The sequence below is a fragment of the Micromesistius poutassou genome (genome assembly GCF_964030765.1).
Source record: "Micromesistius poutassou genome assembly, chromosome: 19".
Classification (NCBI taxonomy): domain Eukaryota; kingdom Metazoa; phylum Chordata; class Actinopteri; order Gadiformes; family Gadidae; genus Micromesistius; species Micromesistius poutassou.
In genome coordinates, this window is record NC_140289.1 from 2,710,774 (window position 1) to 2,724,255 (window position 13,482).

General features: G+C 49.6%; 1 protein-coding gene across 1 annotated transcript; it reads left to right on the forward strand.

Moving 5' to 3' along the window:
* The first annotated feature begins 4,374 nt into the window (after positions 1 to 4,374).
* Positions 4,375 to 11,418, forward strand: trib2 (tribbles pseudokinase 2). The gene is made up of 3 exons (XM_084484125.1): positions 4,375 to 5,840; positions 7,573 to 7,865; positions 10,526 to 11,418. The coding sequence occupies exons 1-3, from the start codon at positions 5,571 to 5,573 to the stop codon at positions 11,019 to 11,021; spliced, it is 1,059 nt and encodes a 352-aa protein (XP_084340251.1). The 5' UTR covers positions 4,375 to 5,570; the 3' UTR covers positions 11,022 to 11,418.
* Positions 11,419 to 13,482: the final 2,064 nt, after the last annotated feature.

A 13,482-nucleotide genomic window follows, 5' to 3' on the forward strand; every position in this document is an offset into this window, starting at 1 on the left:
CAGACAGACAAACAAACAAGGCGGAAGGGGAGTAAACGCACAAGTGCAAAAGGGGTCAACAGGGCGTTGGGTTTCGCGAAACATGCTCTCCTTCTGGTTCACTGTGCGTTTACTCAGACCCCGTTTTAGCCCGAGGTGCCCTGTGCAAACGAACGCCACGCTCTGACCGCCGAATCGCCCGAGGGCTTACGCCAAAAACGTCTCCCAGTGCAGGGCGACGTGAACGCGGCGTCACCTGGGCCCTCACTCGCCCCTGGACGTCCTCCAACCTGAGGCCGCATGGCTGGGTTCCCAGCCGCCACCGCCGGCCTCCAAAGAGCAACTATTATTACCCTCTTTATGAGTGGGTGAGTCACTCCTGTGCATCCACCAGAGCCACCGCCACAGGCCGTCCCCCCCCAGCTGTCCGCCTGCATGAGAGCCCCCGTCCAGAGCCATCGGATGACGCCAATCCTGGCCCCCCCCCCCCCTCCCCCCGCCCGCGCCCCCCACTCGCCCCCAGACATTTCCTCCTGCAGGGGAGACGACAAGGAAGAGTGAAAAAAAAAAAAAAGAAGCAAGGAGTGAGGAGGAAAGGGTGGAGGAGGGAGGGGGCGGGAGAGAGGGAACTCGTCCATGACATCCTGTATACTCTGAAAATATCTGGAATAGTGTTTCCATGCTGGTGCTCGTGTTTATTAAGCGTTCCCATGGGAGGGTGGGTTTGTCCTAATGCTGAGTTGGCCGGTATCGCTTTCCAATGGGCTGCTAGCGATTTCTCCAGCGAACCAAATACCAAAAAGTTACTGATTTAGTGCTGCAGCACTAAAGAAGAAGAAAAAAAAATTAGTTTAACTTTTCCAATGTATCTTTCTGTGTGTGGGGGTTGTTAGGCAAAGTTTCTGCTCTCCATAACCTTGTTAATGTAATTTATACACGCCACATGCCAAAATGTTCTTTTCCTTACCTGGGAGAGCAACCATCTGTTTAGCTTAAATTACCTTATGCCGTTTGTTTAATTTTCCTAATTTGACTCAAATGCAGAGTTAGAACACAGCCTTCATCTGCTTCTATGTGTTCTATTCCATCAAAAACTCTGAGATGGCTCGTATTTGGCTATTATTTGTTCGGAAATATATCTGAATGTGTTAAAAAGAGCAGAACTGACCAATCACGCAGTGTTTACAATTCATGACACGAAACATGATACTACTGTCCCCCAGAACCCAGAAGAACGGTTTGATGTTCACACTACTAATAATTCTCACACACAATAATCTCTTTTTATGACCCGCACATACTTTGATGTATTTATTTCCAGCGGGAGAGATCTGTCTGCAGTTTGGCAGCGCTAGCCTGATTAGACCATGATCCCCCGAAGACCAAAGCTGTGAGCTAGCATACCGCGGCTCATCAGTAAAGGATCATCTCTCTTCCAACATGTTTCACTCTCTCCCTCTGATCCTCTGATTGACTCTGCTCCGTCTTGTGTCGCACTCCCTTTTGAAAGCAGCGCTATGTTGGGGCCCGAGAGTTCTAGGCGGTGAAGACTAAGCCGCACGGACCCAAACACCCCGAAATAACTCGTTTTCATTTCTGCTTTTCCTTCACTTCTAAAATTAAAGGCTTTTTTGCAGCTGCCAAAGCCCAATAGCGACCTGGTGTAGCGAGAGCCTCCCTATTGGTTGAGACTATAATAAGAATAGAGCTGGTTGGAGGCTGGAGATGTTAGGTAGCATTGTTTGCGTGTGACATCCTCCAAAATAATGCATATTAAGGTGGTTTTTCCACCAAGATGAACGTTCTTCATTAACGATTAAGAATGTCCCTCGTGTGCTGAGAATGAATAAACCACAATTGTATTATCCGTGTGCTAGTACAATTGTGAAACAGAACATTTATTAGATATTTTAGATGGTAGTTCTGATATTCCCATTCCAATAATTATGACTTCCAATAAAAATAACTGGCGAAAGCATGTGATTTTGGGACCACATCCTATCCTATCAGTGATTGTATCATGTGAGTTGTTTTGCTGCATTGGGTTTAACTTGACGTGGTTGGCCGGTATTGTTATGTTTAACGTGTGTCTTGTCTAACTAATACCATGGATAAGCTGTTGCTAGCTACAAAGGTAAATTACTATTTTACCATGCATACTTACAAATGGACTCCGTCAAATGACCACGGTTTGTCTGAGAAGCTTTCCTCCAGACAAGCGGGGTCTTTACCACATCGGACTGCCCAAGGGCCAGTCTGTGGGGGTGGGGTGGAGGGCTGAGGGTGAGGGTGGGGGTGAGGGGAGGCGGATGAGTAACTCAGCTCCAGGGAGGGCTTCCAGAGATGCTCACGCGTCCTCACTGACCTTTGGAGTCTTCCAGGAAACATCTCAGTTTCAGCCGTTCTCACATACACACACATTCTCACATACACACACACTGCAGACAGACATACACAGCAGACACACACACACACACACACACACACACACACTAGTGGAGACCCCCCCCACACACACACACACACACACATTGCAGACAAATACACACACTGCACAAATACACTCGTTCACACATACACACTGCCGACACACACACACAAACAGACAGACAACCACACATACACACACACGCACACTACAGACAATCACACATACACACACACACACACACACACACACACACAAACACTGCAAGTCAAACACACATAATTCATATCCACACACACACATGCATGCATGAAAAAACATACCCTTGCATGCATACACACAATGATAATCACTGCCCGCACATGCACGCACACACACACACATTTGGTTTTTGCTTGAAGGCACCACTGCGCTAGGGCTGTCCTGACGTCCATGTACGGACGTGTCTGGAGAGCTGATAGCGAGAGAGAGAGAGAGAGAGAGAGAGAGAGAGAGAGAGAGAGAGAGAGAGAGAGAGAGAGAGGGAACGATACAGAGAGAAAGAGAGTGAAGGAGAGACGGAGATACAGAGAGAAAGAGAGTGAAGGAGAGACGGAGATACAGAGAGAGGGAGAGTGAGCCAGAGAGCGAGAGAGCTCCTCTACTGGAAGTGAGTCACCCAGACCGGCGCAGAACAGGGGCAAAGGAGGGGAGTCTTTGGGGATTAATATCCTGATTCACCCACAGCTGTGTTCCGGGCTTAAAGGGATCCAGCGACGAAGGCCGATCTGTTTGGTGGTAAAGTGTGGCAGAATAGGGACTGAATATAGCACCGCGTACGTGCATGGCCCTGTTAGAAAACACAGTGTTCGTGTACTGTAGGAACGTAGCACAGCAATGCATTATGTCAATGTATTCTTTTTGGAGCTCTTTACACATTTTTCTAAAGTAAGGTTTTTATTAAATAAGGGCAGCAGATGCATGCTGCAGGTTTATTGCAAAGGCGCAGGTAGCTAGGTCACATGGGGTAGATTAGATCATGTACACACACACACACACACACACACACACACACACACACACACACACACACACACACACACACACACACACACACACACACACACACACACACACACACACACACACACACACACACACACACACACACAGCTGGATTATAATAGTGAGTGGGCGAACCACAACTGTGTATTGTCATTCTGAAATGAGGGGATTGTGTGAAAAATGCATTACCATGTTGCGGGGGCTTATTCAAACAGTGAATCAAACTGTGTGTGTGTGTGTGTGTGTGTGTGTGTGTGTGTGTGTGTGTGTGTGTGTGTGTGTGTGTGTGTGTGTGTGTGTGTGCACGTTCGTTTGCAAGTGGGTGCATTGCTTCAGCCTTCAAGCTAATAAAGAAAGGTTAAAAACGAACACGTCTCTCAGTGTCCCGGGTCCAGCTGCAAGCATTCCTCCAACCGCCCCAGATTCCAACATGGAATTTCACAATGCTGTTCTCACACCCCTGCTATTGCAAGAAACAATGGACAGAAAAACAATCAAGTAGGTTTCGTTTAAAAAAAAGAAAAAAAAGAATGAAGAGACAAATCTACATACACGACGACGACGAAAACAATCGTTAATAAAGACATGCAAAAAAACGACTCAAATGTTGCACCGCCGTTCTGAACGTCGGCTCCCTGGTGGCAAACCCTGCAAAGAAATTTCCCTCGCCGTCCCCATGAATGACATTTCAGGAGGAAACACATTTGTAACACACTGCTGTACAGTAGCTACACTCGCACACACTCCCATCCCCCCTTCTTCCCATCTAATTTACCAGCATGGGATACATTTAGATGCACGCGGAGGGTGGGGGGTGTAGCCACACTACATGGTCGTCACATGACTGCATATCATTTGTCAGGTTGAAAGCCAATGGGAACGTGCCTTGTGAACTACGTCAGGGGGGTGGGGTTGCTCGATGCTTCGTGTGCGTGTGTGTGGAAACCCCTCCACCGCCACCAACCAAGTAGTCGGCTACACTGAGCGGCTGTGTGTGTGTTGCTCGGCTGACCTCCGCACTGAATGGACTAGATTTCCCCCCAGCCACGTAAGTTACAACAGCAGCACCACGGGAGAGGATGTGTTGCTGAATCAAGGGATAGGGCCTGGGAAAGTCGGCCGGCCGTCCCTTCCACCTCTTCAGCAGCTAAAAAAGAACCAAAATCCCATTCGCGTTGGATTAGAAGGAATTCGTCGCGGAGGACAATAAAGAGAGAAAAGGCACGACACCGCTCCCCCCAGCCACAGCACAAAGACTCCGCGGTTCCGGACGTTTTTTTTTTTCTTCCTCCATATTTTGGTAGATGACAATCGCCCGTGTATGGATGTTATCTGGGGGGGGGGGACAAGGCCGTAACACTGACCTGCTTGTAGTTAGCGAGAAAAGCTAACTCGATTAGCACCTGCACCTGCTTGCAAATCAAGCGTTGATTTTTTTTTTTTTGGTTGCAAGGCTTCCTTTGGTAGCTGAAGTCAGTCGTCTGCAACACGACTCGATCGCAGGGTTTTCCTGATTTGTGCCTGCAAGTTGTGTGTATGTGTTTTTTTTCTTCAATGCAACGTGCCATACGTTGAACCGGCAATATAAGCTACAGAAAATAGGTTGGAGGCTCGTTTAGTCCCATCTTCATTCATTGCAAAGCCGACGTTGGATACGTTGCCTTTGTTGCAGTTTTTTTTCCTCTTTTTACTGCCAATTCCTGCAACATCTATTGACTATATGTTCTACGGTTTGCAGTTGGGAAAACTTAAAAATGATTTTTATACCCAGGCTATGTCTGTTGATCATAACGCAACAGTGGCCAAATAGTAGCTTAACTTTGTAAAAAATCAAATAAATATATATATTTAACTGAAGCCTTTCGGTAGTGTGTGGAGATCAGCCCCGTTTACTCGATCATGCATGATTGCCCGAATTTACCTCAATAAGTAGCAAGCAACAGCATACATTTGAATCGGGGTATACATTTTTTATATTTGATTCAAAAAACCTTTTCTCGAAAGTATTACATCATTGCAATAGCCCCACCGTTGCACTGATTCACACGGAAACCAAAGTAGCAATAGGACGACGAGGAGGAAGGCCCCGGGGTTTTGTGGAGTTATTACATCATTCCTAATGAACATACAGAGGTCAAATCCCATTAACATTTCACGTTATGGGAGATCACGGCACAAATCGCACGATTTTGAAGAGTTGTCTTGCCTGCGGACTACAGAATCGAGCCAGAGTTTCAGTCCCAACCTCGGCTCTCCCAGCCCGCCCGAGACCCCGGACTCCTCGCACTGTATCTCCCGTATCGGGGACTACCTCCTGCTCGAGCCGCTGGAGGGAGACCACGTTTTTAGAGCCGCCCACCTGCACAGCGGGGAAGAGCTCGTCTGCAAGGTGAGTGATCGTGCAAATGTTGCATAAAAAAAGTCTAACGTTACTGCACTAGTTGGTGCCGATGCCGGTTATTGTCGTTATGTGCAGAGAAATGCAAGCCAAACCCGTTAATGTTTGTTGAGTTGACCTTTCCCATTTCTCTTTCTTTGTGTTGCAACATGCCCCAAAATGAGCCCCCCTCCCCCTAACATTAAATGACAGACCTCAACAAGAATAAGAATAGATCGACTTTTGAAACGGGACTACACACACACACACACACACACACACACACACACACACACACACACACACACACACACACACACACACACACACACACACACACACACACCTGCAATGCTAAAAGGAGAAGCACGAGCTACCTAAGTGAAAAAAGTGAATGTGAAGCCCGACGCGTGTCTCCAAAGCCGTGTGGAGTGAGTTGCATGATGTAACATTGACAAAGGAGCGAGTAACCACGCACACATTCATTTCAAAGTCCTGCCCTGTACACGCACCATTGTTAACCATTGTGCAAAATGTAATGGGATTATTTGTCCCTTGGAAACCCTTTTCTTTTCTTTCTTTTTTTTTTGCCCATGAATGCACATAGGCGTCTTATAAACTACGGGTACGGTGTATGGACACACGCAAATGTCCGTGACAATAATTTACACTAACAGGTTAAGCAACTGCGCCAGGGTTGGCTGTGGCGTCGACCATTTAGCATTAGGAATTAGAGCTCCGCTCCCCCAGGAATGAGGACATGGCCTTTTTTTTCATCACCACGGGCAGCCTTTATTGACTTCAGCGAATTTGCAATTAAAAGTGCATAATATCCCCAGGAGTGCATTCAACATTGGAGCCCTAAAGCTGGCTAAAGAGTCTCGAGGAGTCTAAATGATCGTTATAATGCACTGCTGGACCCGTGGAAGGCCCCCCCCCCCCCATCCCTCTTTCCTGAGGTAAATTGTCACCATGGCGATAATGAATTTGTGGCTTTTGACAGAGCCTCCAGTCCAGGACCATTTGCGACTTGGAACACAGTTTCATTGTATGTCCAGCCTCAAAGCAGCCCACAAAGATCAATTTTCTGCACACAGGATTGATGGCTACTACCAAGCTGGAAGCCCTGGGTCATAACTTTGAGACCTTTGAGTGTGGTGGAAAGTGCTGGTATTGACCAAGGGGCTGAGGGAGGGGGCCCCTCTTTCTCACCTGCACACGCTGTGCAGAAAGCCCACGGGCTGGGTTACTATAGAAACGGAACAAGACACCTGGCGCGATCCCTGGCCGATGTGCCTTTCCCTTCACCAGCTCGCTGCTGCTGCTGCTAACTATCGCCCAGGGCTGCGGTGAGCCTCGCCACTCCGGCCTCCAGCGAACAGGGGTTTAGTAGGGCAGGGTGGGAGCTGTGGCGTGCAACAAAGCCATTATTTGGGTGGGTTCACATTCTGAAACAAGGCCCTGCGTTTTTTTGGAACCTTTTTTTTTTGTTTGTTTTAAAGGGGCCTCTATGCTAGCATCATTATCCCGTCATTACCCATTTCTTAACAGTGTGACCATCCCTAGTGTCCTATGTATGACCAAATAGGGCCCCTTTAAACGTTCACAGGCCACGGTTCGAACGGCCTATAGACGGCTTCACAGGGCTCCTGACGCGACGACCCTCTAAACAGGCCACGCCTCTGTCTCCCTCCCTCCCCCCTCCTCCTCCCCCCCCCCCCCCCTCCTCCTCCTCCCCCCCCAGGTGTTTGAGATCGGCCGCTACCAGGAGTCCCTGGCGGCCTACTTCGCCCTGGGCCAGCACCCGCACATCAACCAGATCCTGGAGATCCTGCTGGGGGAGACCCGGGCCTACGTGTTCTTCGAGCGTAGCCATGGCGACATGCACTCGTTCGTGCGCACGTGCAAGAAGCTGCGCGAGGACGAGGCGGCGCGCCTCTTCCACCAGATCGCCTCGGCCGTGGCGCATTGCCACGACAACGGCCTGGTGCTGCGCGACCTCAAGCTGAGGAAGTTTGTGTTCAAGAACGAGGACAGGTGAGAGGCCCCCGCCGCCGCGGTGTAGCTTGTGGCTTTCATTTTCTTGCGCAGTCCTGTCATTTGCCGCGTGTCCCCCCCCTTCTATCTCCCATACCTTCCTCTCTGTCTCACTCTATAATGCCAAAACAAAATCTTATCAAGTGCTGGATGAGGTTCCCTTCTGATTTTCCAGCGGTTGTGTCATGTTGGATGAGTGCAGGATCGGTAGAACAAATGGATGTAGAAGCTGGGTCATGTCAGGAGTTGAATGTCAGGCATCCGTCATAGGATGGATGGATGGATTGGGGGGGGGGGCCTCCCTTTAACCCGATAAGCCCCGGACAAAGTAGAAGCCTGACTTTTTTTTTGCAAGACAGATGTTCAATTAAGCTTCCTCCTGCCGATAAGCTAGAGTAGCTTTGGAAATCGCGTTGGCGACACGTGGGCATGCTGCCACCTGGTGGCAGCTTATGGGAGTTGCGTCTATGGGATTTTTTTTTTCCTTCCCCTTGTTTCCACAGCAACCGGTGTGCTCATAGCACCCTGTGGTATGCCCCCCCTGCTCCCAAAGGCTGTGGCAGAGGGAGCCCTCGAAAGGCGATGCATAATGTATCGTCACAGGGGACCTTTTATGGTGCTATTTACCCCCCCCCACCCCTACCCGGAGTGTGACCGTACCAGACGTCGTACAGCTGACCGCTCGCTCGCCCTCTGGCCGCCTGCTGGCGGCGTCCCAGTCACCCGAACGTGTGGCATCGTTCCCTGGCTCGGGCCAGTGGAAACGGGAAGCGGAGCCGCTCAATGTATTCCACACCGTTCCCCGGGACCCCTGGCTGCCAGGCCGGGGGACTGACACCCCGACGGCGTCTTTGTAAATGATTTAATGTTTCGCCAGCGCTGACGGCAGCCAGAGCGTGTCCTTCTCACCCGTCAAGGATTCTTATTGTCGTTATTGTCCTAATCCTGGGGGGTTGAAGGTTGAATATTATTCGGATGGCTCAATCTTCCCTCAAACCCAACCCCCCCCGTCCCTAGCTGTTAATGTCACCCTGCAGATGTCGCGCTGTGTAACGTGTGCTGTGACGGAGGGTGGGGTCAAGGGTCAGCCGCCGGTGGAATTCAATAGCGGCGCAAAGCCGGCCTGTAAAAGGCCTGGCGGGCGTCTGCCCCCTGATCCAGTCCCCCCGGGGCGGCGAAACCCCTCCAGCTATTTTAGGACTCTCCACCACAGCCGCGACCCCGTGTGCCGCGCGCACAGAGAAATAAAAGATGGGACCTCGTCACCCATCCTGTGAAAGGGCATCGTGTTTATTTCGTCACCCCCCCCCCCCCCCCCCCACCCCCGGCTGGCTTTCTGCAATAAAATTGTCACCGTCTTTCCGAAACGTGTTAACTTCTTGGGCCGAGACTCGACACACAAATGCATTCGAGTCGCCCCGTTCTTGTGCACTTGTCCCTGCGTCTCCTTCGCCAACCAAAGTGACTGTAGTGCGCCAGACTTGAAGCGGGTGGAATTTTCCTACATGGGTGACGGCTGTAACTCTATACAGTGCATCAGGATAATGGAAACCTATATACCCTCCCTAACCCCAAACAAAAGCAGGCGACCACAAACAGCAGTGTGTTGCCAAGCCACTGAATAGGCTTGCATGTCATCACATGCACACGTTCCACAGTGACAAAATAATTGAAGTTGAAGTTGAAGTGTGTGTGTGTGTGTGTGTGTGTGTGTGTGTGTGTGTGTGTGTGTGTGTGTGTGTGTGTGTGTGTGTGTGTGTGTGTGTGTGTGTGTGTGTGTGTGTGTGTGTGTGTGTGTGTGTCATTCACATTGCGAGCACGCGGTAGGCTTCCGGAGAGAGAGAAGAAAAAAAAAAGACTCTGGCTACAGTACTCCCTCTCCATTTTATTTATAGTCTCTCTTCCCCACAGACGCCTGCACTCACGCAGTCTGCCTCGCACCCTCCCGTCTCAAGTGCGGTTTGCCCGGGTGTCAAACCGAGTGTTTAGTCAGTCACCGACCGCCATGTGCCACCGCTTTAGATCACCGGGGGTGTGTCCACCTGTGAAGCTCGCACAAATGAAGTCGAGTTTTTTTTTTTTGTTGTTGCTTTCTAAGCGACTTCTTTCATTCATGCAGGGGCTCAATTTTGAACCCCTGCGCGTCTGATTGAAACGCGGTTCACGCGAGGACACAGTTTGGTGGCGGATGCCAACAGCGCTGATCCTTCCTCAAAGCCTGTTCACAGGGACTCGTCGGCGACCGGCTGTGCAGTTTAACATTTCTAATACGTACACGAGTGGAGGAGACTGTCAAAGCTGTGAGGCGCACCAGCGTGACGTGCCCCCGTTTCCTCAGACGGCCAATGGGGGGGGGGGGGTGGAATGTGGAGCACTGGAGATAACGCTCCCGATAAATTGTTCCACTTAAGCCCCTTTTCGGCACTTAGTCGGATCTCCTACATCCACGACACCGAGGAGGTGTGTGTGTGCGAAGATGCTCTGTTGTGAAAGTGACGGTAATTGTAGCAATGGCCATGAAACGCTGCGTTGGCGCTGCGTGCGCTGCTGTATTGCGCTGTATTGCCCTGCATCGCGGTGTCACTGTAATGACCGCCAGCGGATTTCCACGCCGTTCTTTGTGTTTGAATGGCTTTTCTTTTACGCCCGTGTCCCTCCAGGAGCCTCGTGAAGCTGGAGAGCCTGGAGGACACGTACATCCTGGCGGGCCACGACGACTCGCTGTCGGACAAGCACGGCTGTCCCGCCTACGTCAGCCCGGAGATCCTCAACGCCAGCGGCAGCTACTCGGGCAAGGCGGCGGACGTGTGGAGCCTGGGCGTCATGCTGTACACCATCCTGGTGGGCCGCTACCCCTTCCACGACGTGGAGCCCGGCTCGCTCTTCAGCAAGATCCGCCGGGGCCACTTCAGCGTGCCCGACACGCTCACGCCCAAGGCCAAGTGCCTGATCCGCTCGGTGCTGCGGCGGGACCCCGGCGAGCGGCTCACCTCCCGCGAGATCCTGGAGCACCCGTGGTTCGCGGCGGCGTCGGGGCTGCCCGGGAGCGGCGGCGGCGCCGGCACCGGCGGCCCCCACGGCCGGGCAGAGCGCGACCAGGAGCAGCTGGTGCCCGAGGTGACCATGGAGGAGGAGCTGGAGACGTTCTTCAGCTGAGTGTCCCGGAGCGAAGAGGGGTGGAGGGGGGGGTAGGGGAGGAGGAGGAAGATATCCCTCCCCTCTTAAAGAACAGCCCAAGCACAACAATAACAACCAACGAAAGAAAGAAAGAAAGAAAGAAGGGACAACTCAAACCACAACAATAACGGCCCCCGTTTGGTCGCTGCACCGCAACAGTGGTTGGTGTAGATTAGCAGGTGGACATTTTTTGTCACTCACAATATATATACATAGATATGTATATCTATATATGGATGTATATCTATATATAGATGAAAAAAAAAAGGTGTTTCAATCATGTTTCTTTTTTTTCCATCATTTCTTTGAGCCTGCCTTCCCCGGTGCAGACAGATGGCGTCTGACACGTTTTGTCATCTTGTCACCTGCAGCTGCAAAACCCTCACCCTTCGACACCCAACCACCCCCCCTCTCCCCAATCACCCCCCCCTCTCCCCAATCACCCCCCCCCCCCCAATTTGCCCCCCCCCCCCCCCTTTCACCAGAAATGCAACCACGCAAACGATGTAGCAACATGGCTCTATAGACTGCTCCGTCCTGGTTTTTGGGCGGTGCCCCTTAAAGTTCCTCAGCTGACACTACGCCACGGCGCGGAGGAACGAGAGGACCGAGGACCAGAACCAGAACCAGAGGAGCGTTTATTTTTCCCTTTTTGTGTTTTTTTTTTTTAAGTTAACTGACTGCAAGTCAACCGCAACACCACTCCTTCACAATATCATTTTAGGGTTTTTTTTTGTTTTTTTTTTCCACGCGCGCACCTCGTAGCATGATAATAGTGTTGGTTCGTCACTGCAAGGCAGCGGGTGGATTTGGATGTAAACCGCAGCACAGTTGTTTCTAAGAAGGCAAGAATGGCGCGACCGCCTCGCGCGGCCGTCCTTATCTTAGGGTGACCTCATCTATAAGCTTTTTGTCCTTTTTTTTTTTTTAAGTATAAATTCTCATGTTTTTTTTGCTGCTCTGTTTTTGTTTTTCTGTCAGAAGTTCCATCAAACATGTACTCGCAGTATTCAGGCTTTTTGTTTTCAATTTCCTCCTCCAGCCCAGTTACCGCCTTGTTGTGGTGGTCTATTTTACGTGTCCCCCCCACCACCATTTAGTTTGTTGTTTTTCAGTTGGTTTCCCCACCTTTGTTGTTTCTAAGCTATTCTATGTTCATAGCATCGTCACTGCTGCTTTGTCCTCCTACTCTCCACTAGGCCTTCATTTGCAGCCGTTCCCATGGTAACGCCCCCAAAATATGTTATCACGCACTCGATGGGCGACGATTGGTTCGAAGGGTCGAGTCCACCTCCCGAAAAGACAAAAAAAAAAAATACTAGCTTCCTCTTATTTAAATTCATACTTCATTTGTAGAAAGGAAGAACTTAACATTTATTTAAACAACTATATATAAATATAAATATATATTTAAAGATACATTGCAGGGGTTTTTTCTTAATTCCGAGAGTCCTTTCGTTTAGTTTTTTTTTTTCATTTTTTTTTTTTTCATGTACAATGTAGGCAATATCTTTGACACAGGACCGGCAGGACGCGCGCAGAGGGGGGTGTCTGCCTGTCCAAAGACGTTTAAAGAATAAACACGTGTATATTTCGTGCCAGTGTTTCTGTACCTGACCCGCTCACGGCCACACCTCCCACCCCCGCCCTGTCCCCCCCCCCCCCCACCCCCGCCCTGTCGCCCTCCCCCTATTTCTATTGTAACTCCACACGGATTATTGGACGGTAACTATTATGACTTTGACATGGTCTCTCCAAGGGCCTCCTTTTGTTAGTTTTCTACTGCCTGCGTAGGTTTTTCTTCTGCAAAATGGTCACGTTCTGAATGGGTGCCAGTGGACAATGTATTGTCGTATCTCAATGTTACTTTGAATTTTTTTTTTTTTTTTATATAGTGATTGGCATGTGCCCTATGAATGCTATAGCTTGCCTAGCAGTGAAAAGGGGTGGGGAGGGATCTGTTTTTTGTTCTTAAACAAAAAGTAAAAACAAAAAAATACTTCTTGATTTGCTACTTTTCTTTCAGTTTATTTTATTTTTTATTTTTTTGCGTTTCAAACGGACAACTGCTTTTTTGGTTTTGTTTGGCGAGATGAGCTGCCCGTATTTCAGTTGGTGCTAACTTTAAAAGTCCTTTTGAGTTTCATGGAGGGGTTGGTGCATGGTGGGATGTCTGCCTCAGATGTTCAGATTGTATCGTAAACAGATTCTGGTGTTTTTGTCCAAATTTATTCGGTAAATAAATTGTGATCCGCTATCTGTTTGTCGTTCTCATTGTTATTCCTGCGTTTTCTTCCTCGTGTTAAGGCAAGAACTGAATTCTTATATTAAATGATTAAAGGTTTATTTATTAAGTATTTGGCATCTAAATTGTACATTGCCTGAGCATATGGCCAGCCTATTTCTTTACAAAAAAGTATTCTGCGTTGTCTGCAGTGCA

What these genes read in the sequence shown, in the direction of transcription:
- trib2 (XM_084484125.1), top strand. Translation starts at nt 5,571, where the DNA reads ATGAACATACAGAGGTCAAATCCCATTAACATTTCACGTTATGGGAGA. An exon ending in GGGAAGAGCTCGTCTGCAAG is followed by an intron (nt 5,841 to 7,572) that starts GTGAGTGATCGT and finishes CTCCCCCCCCAG; the next exon opens with GTGTTTGAGATCGGCCGCTA. An exon ending in GTGTTCAAGAACGAGGACAG is followed by an intron (nt 7,866 to 10,525) that starts GTGAGAGGCCCC and finishes GTGTCCCTCCAG; the next exon opens with GAGCCTCGTGAAGCTGGAGA.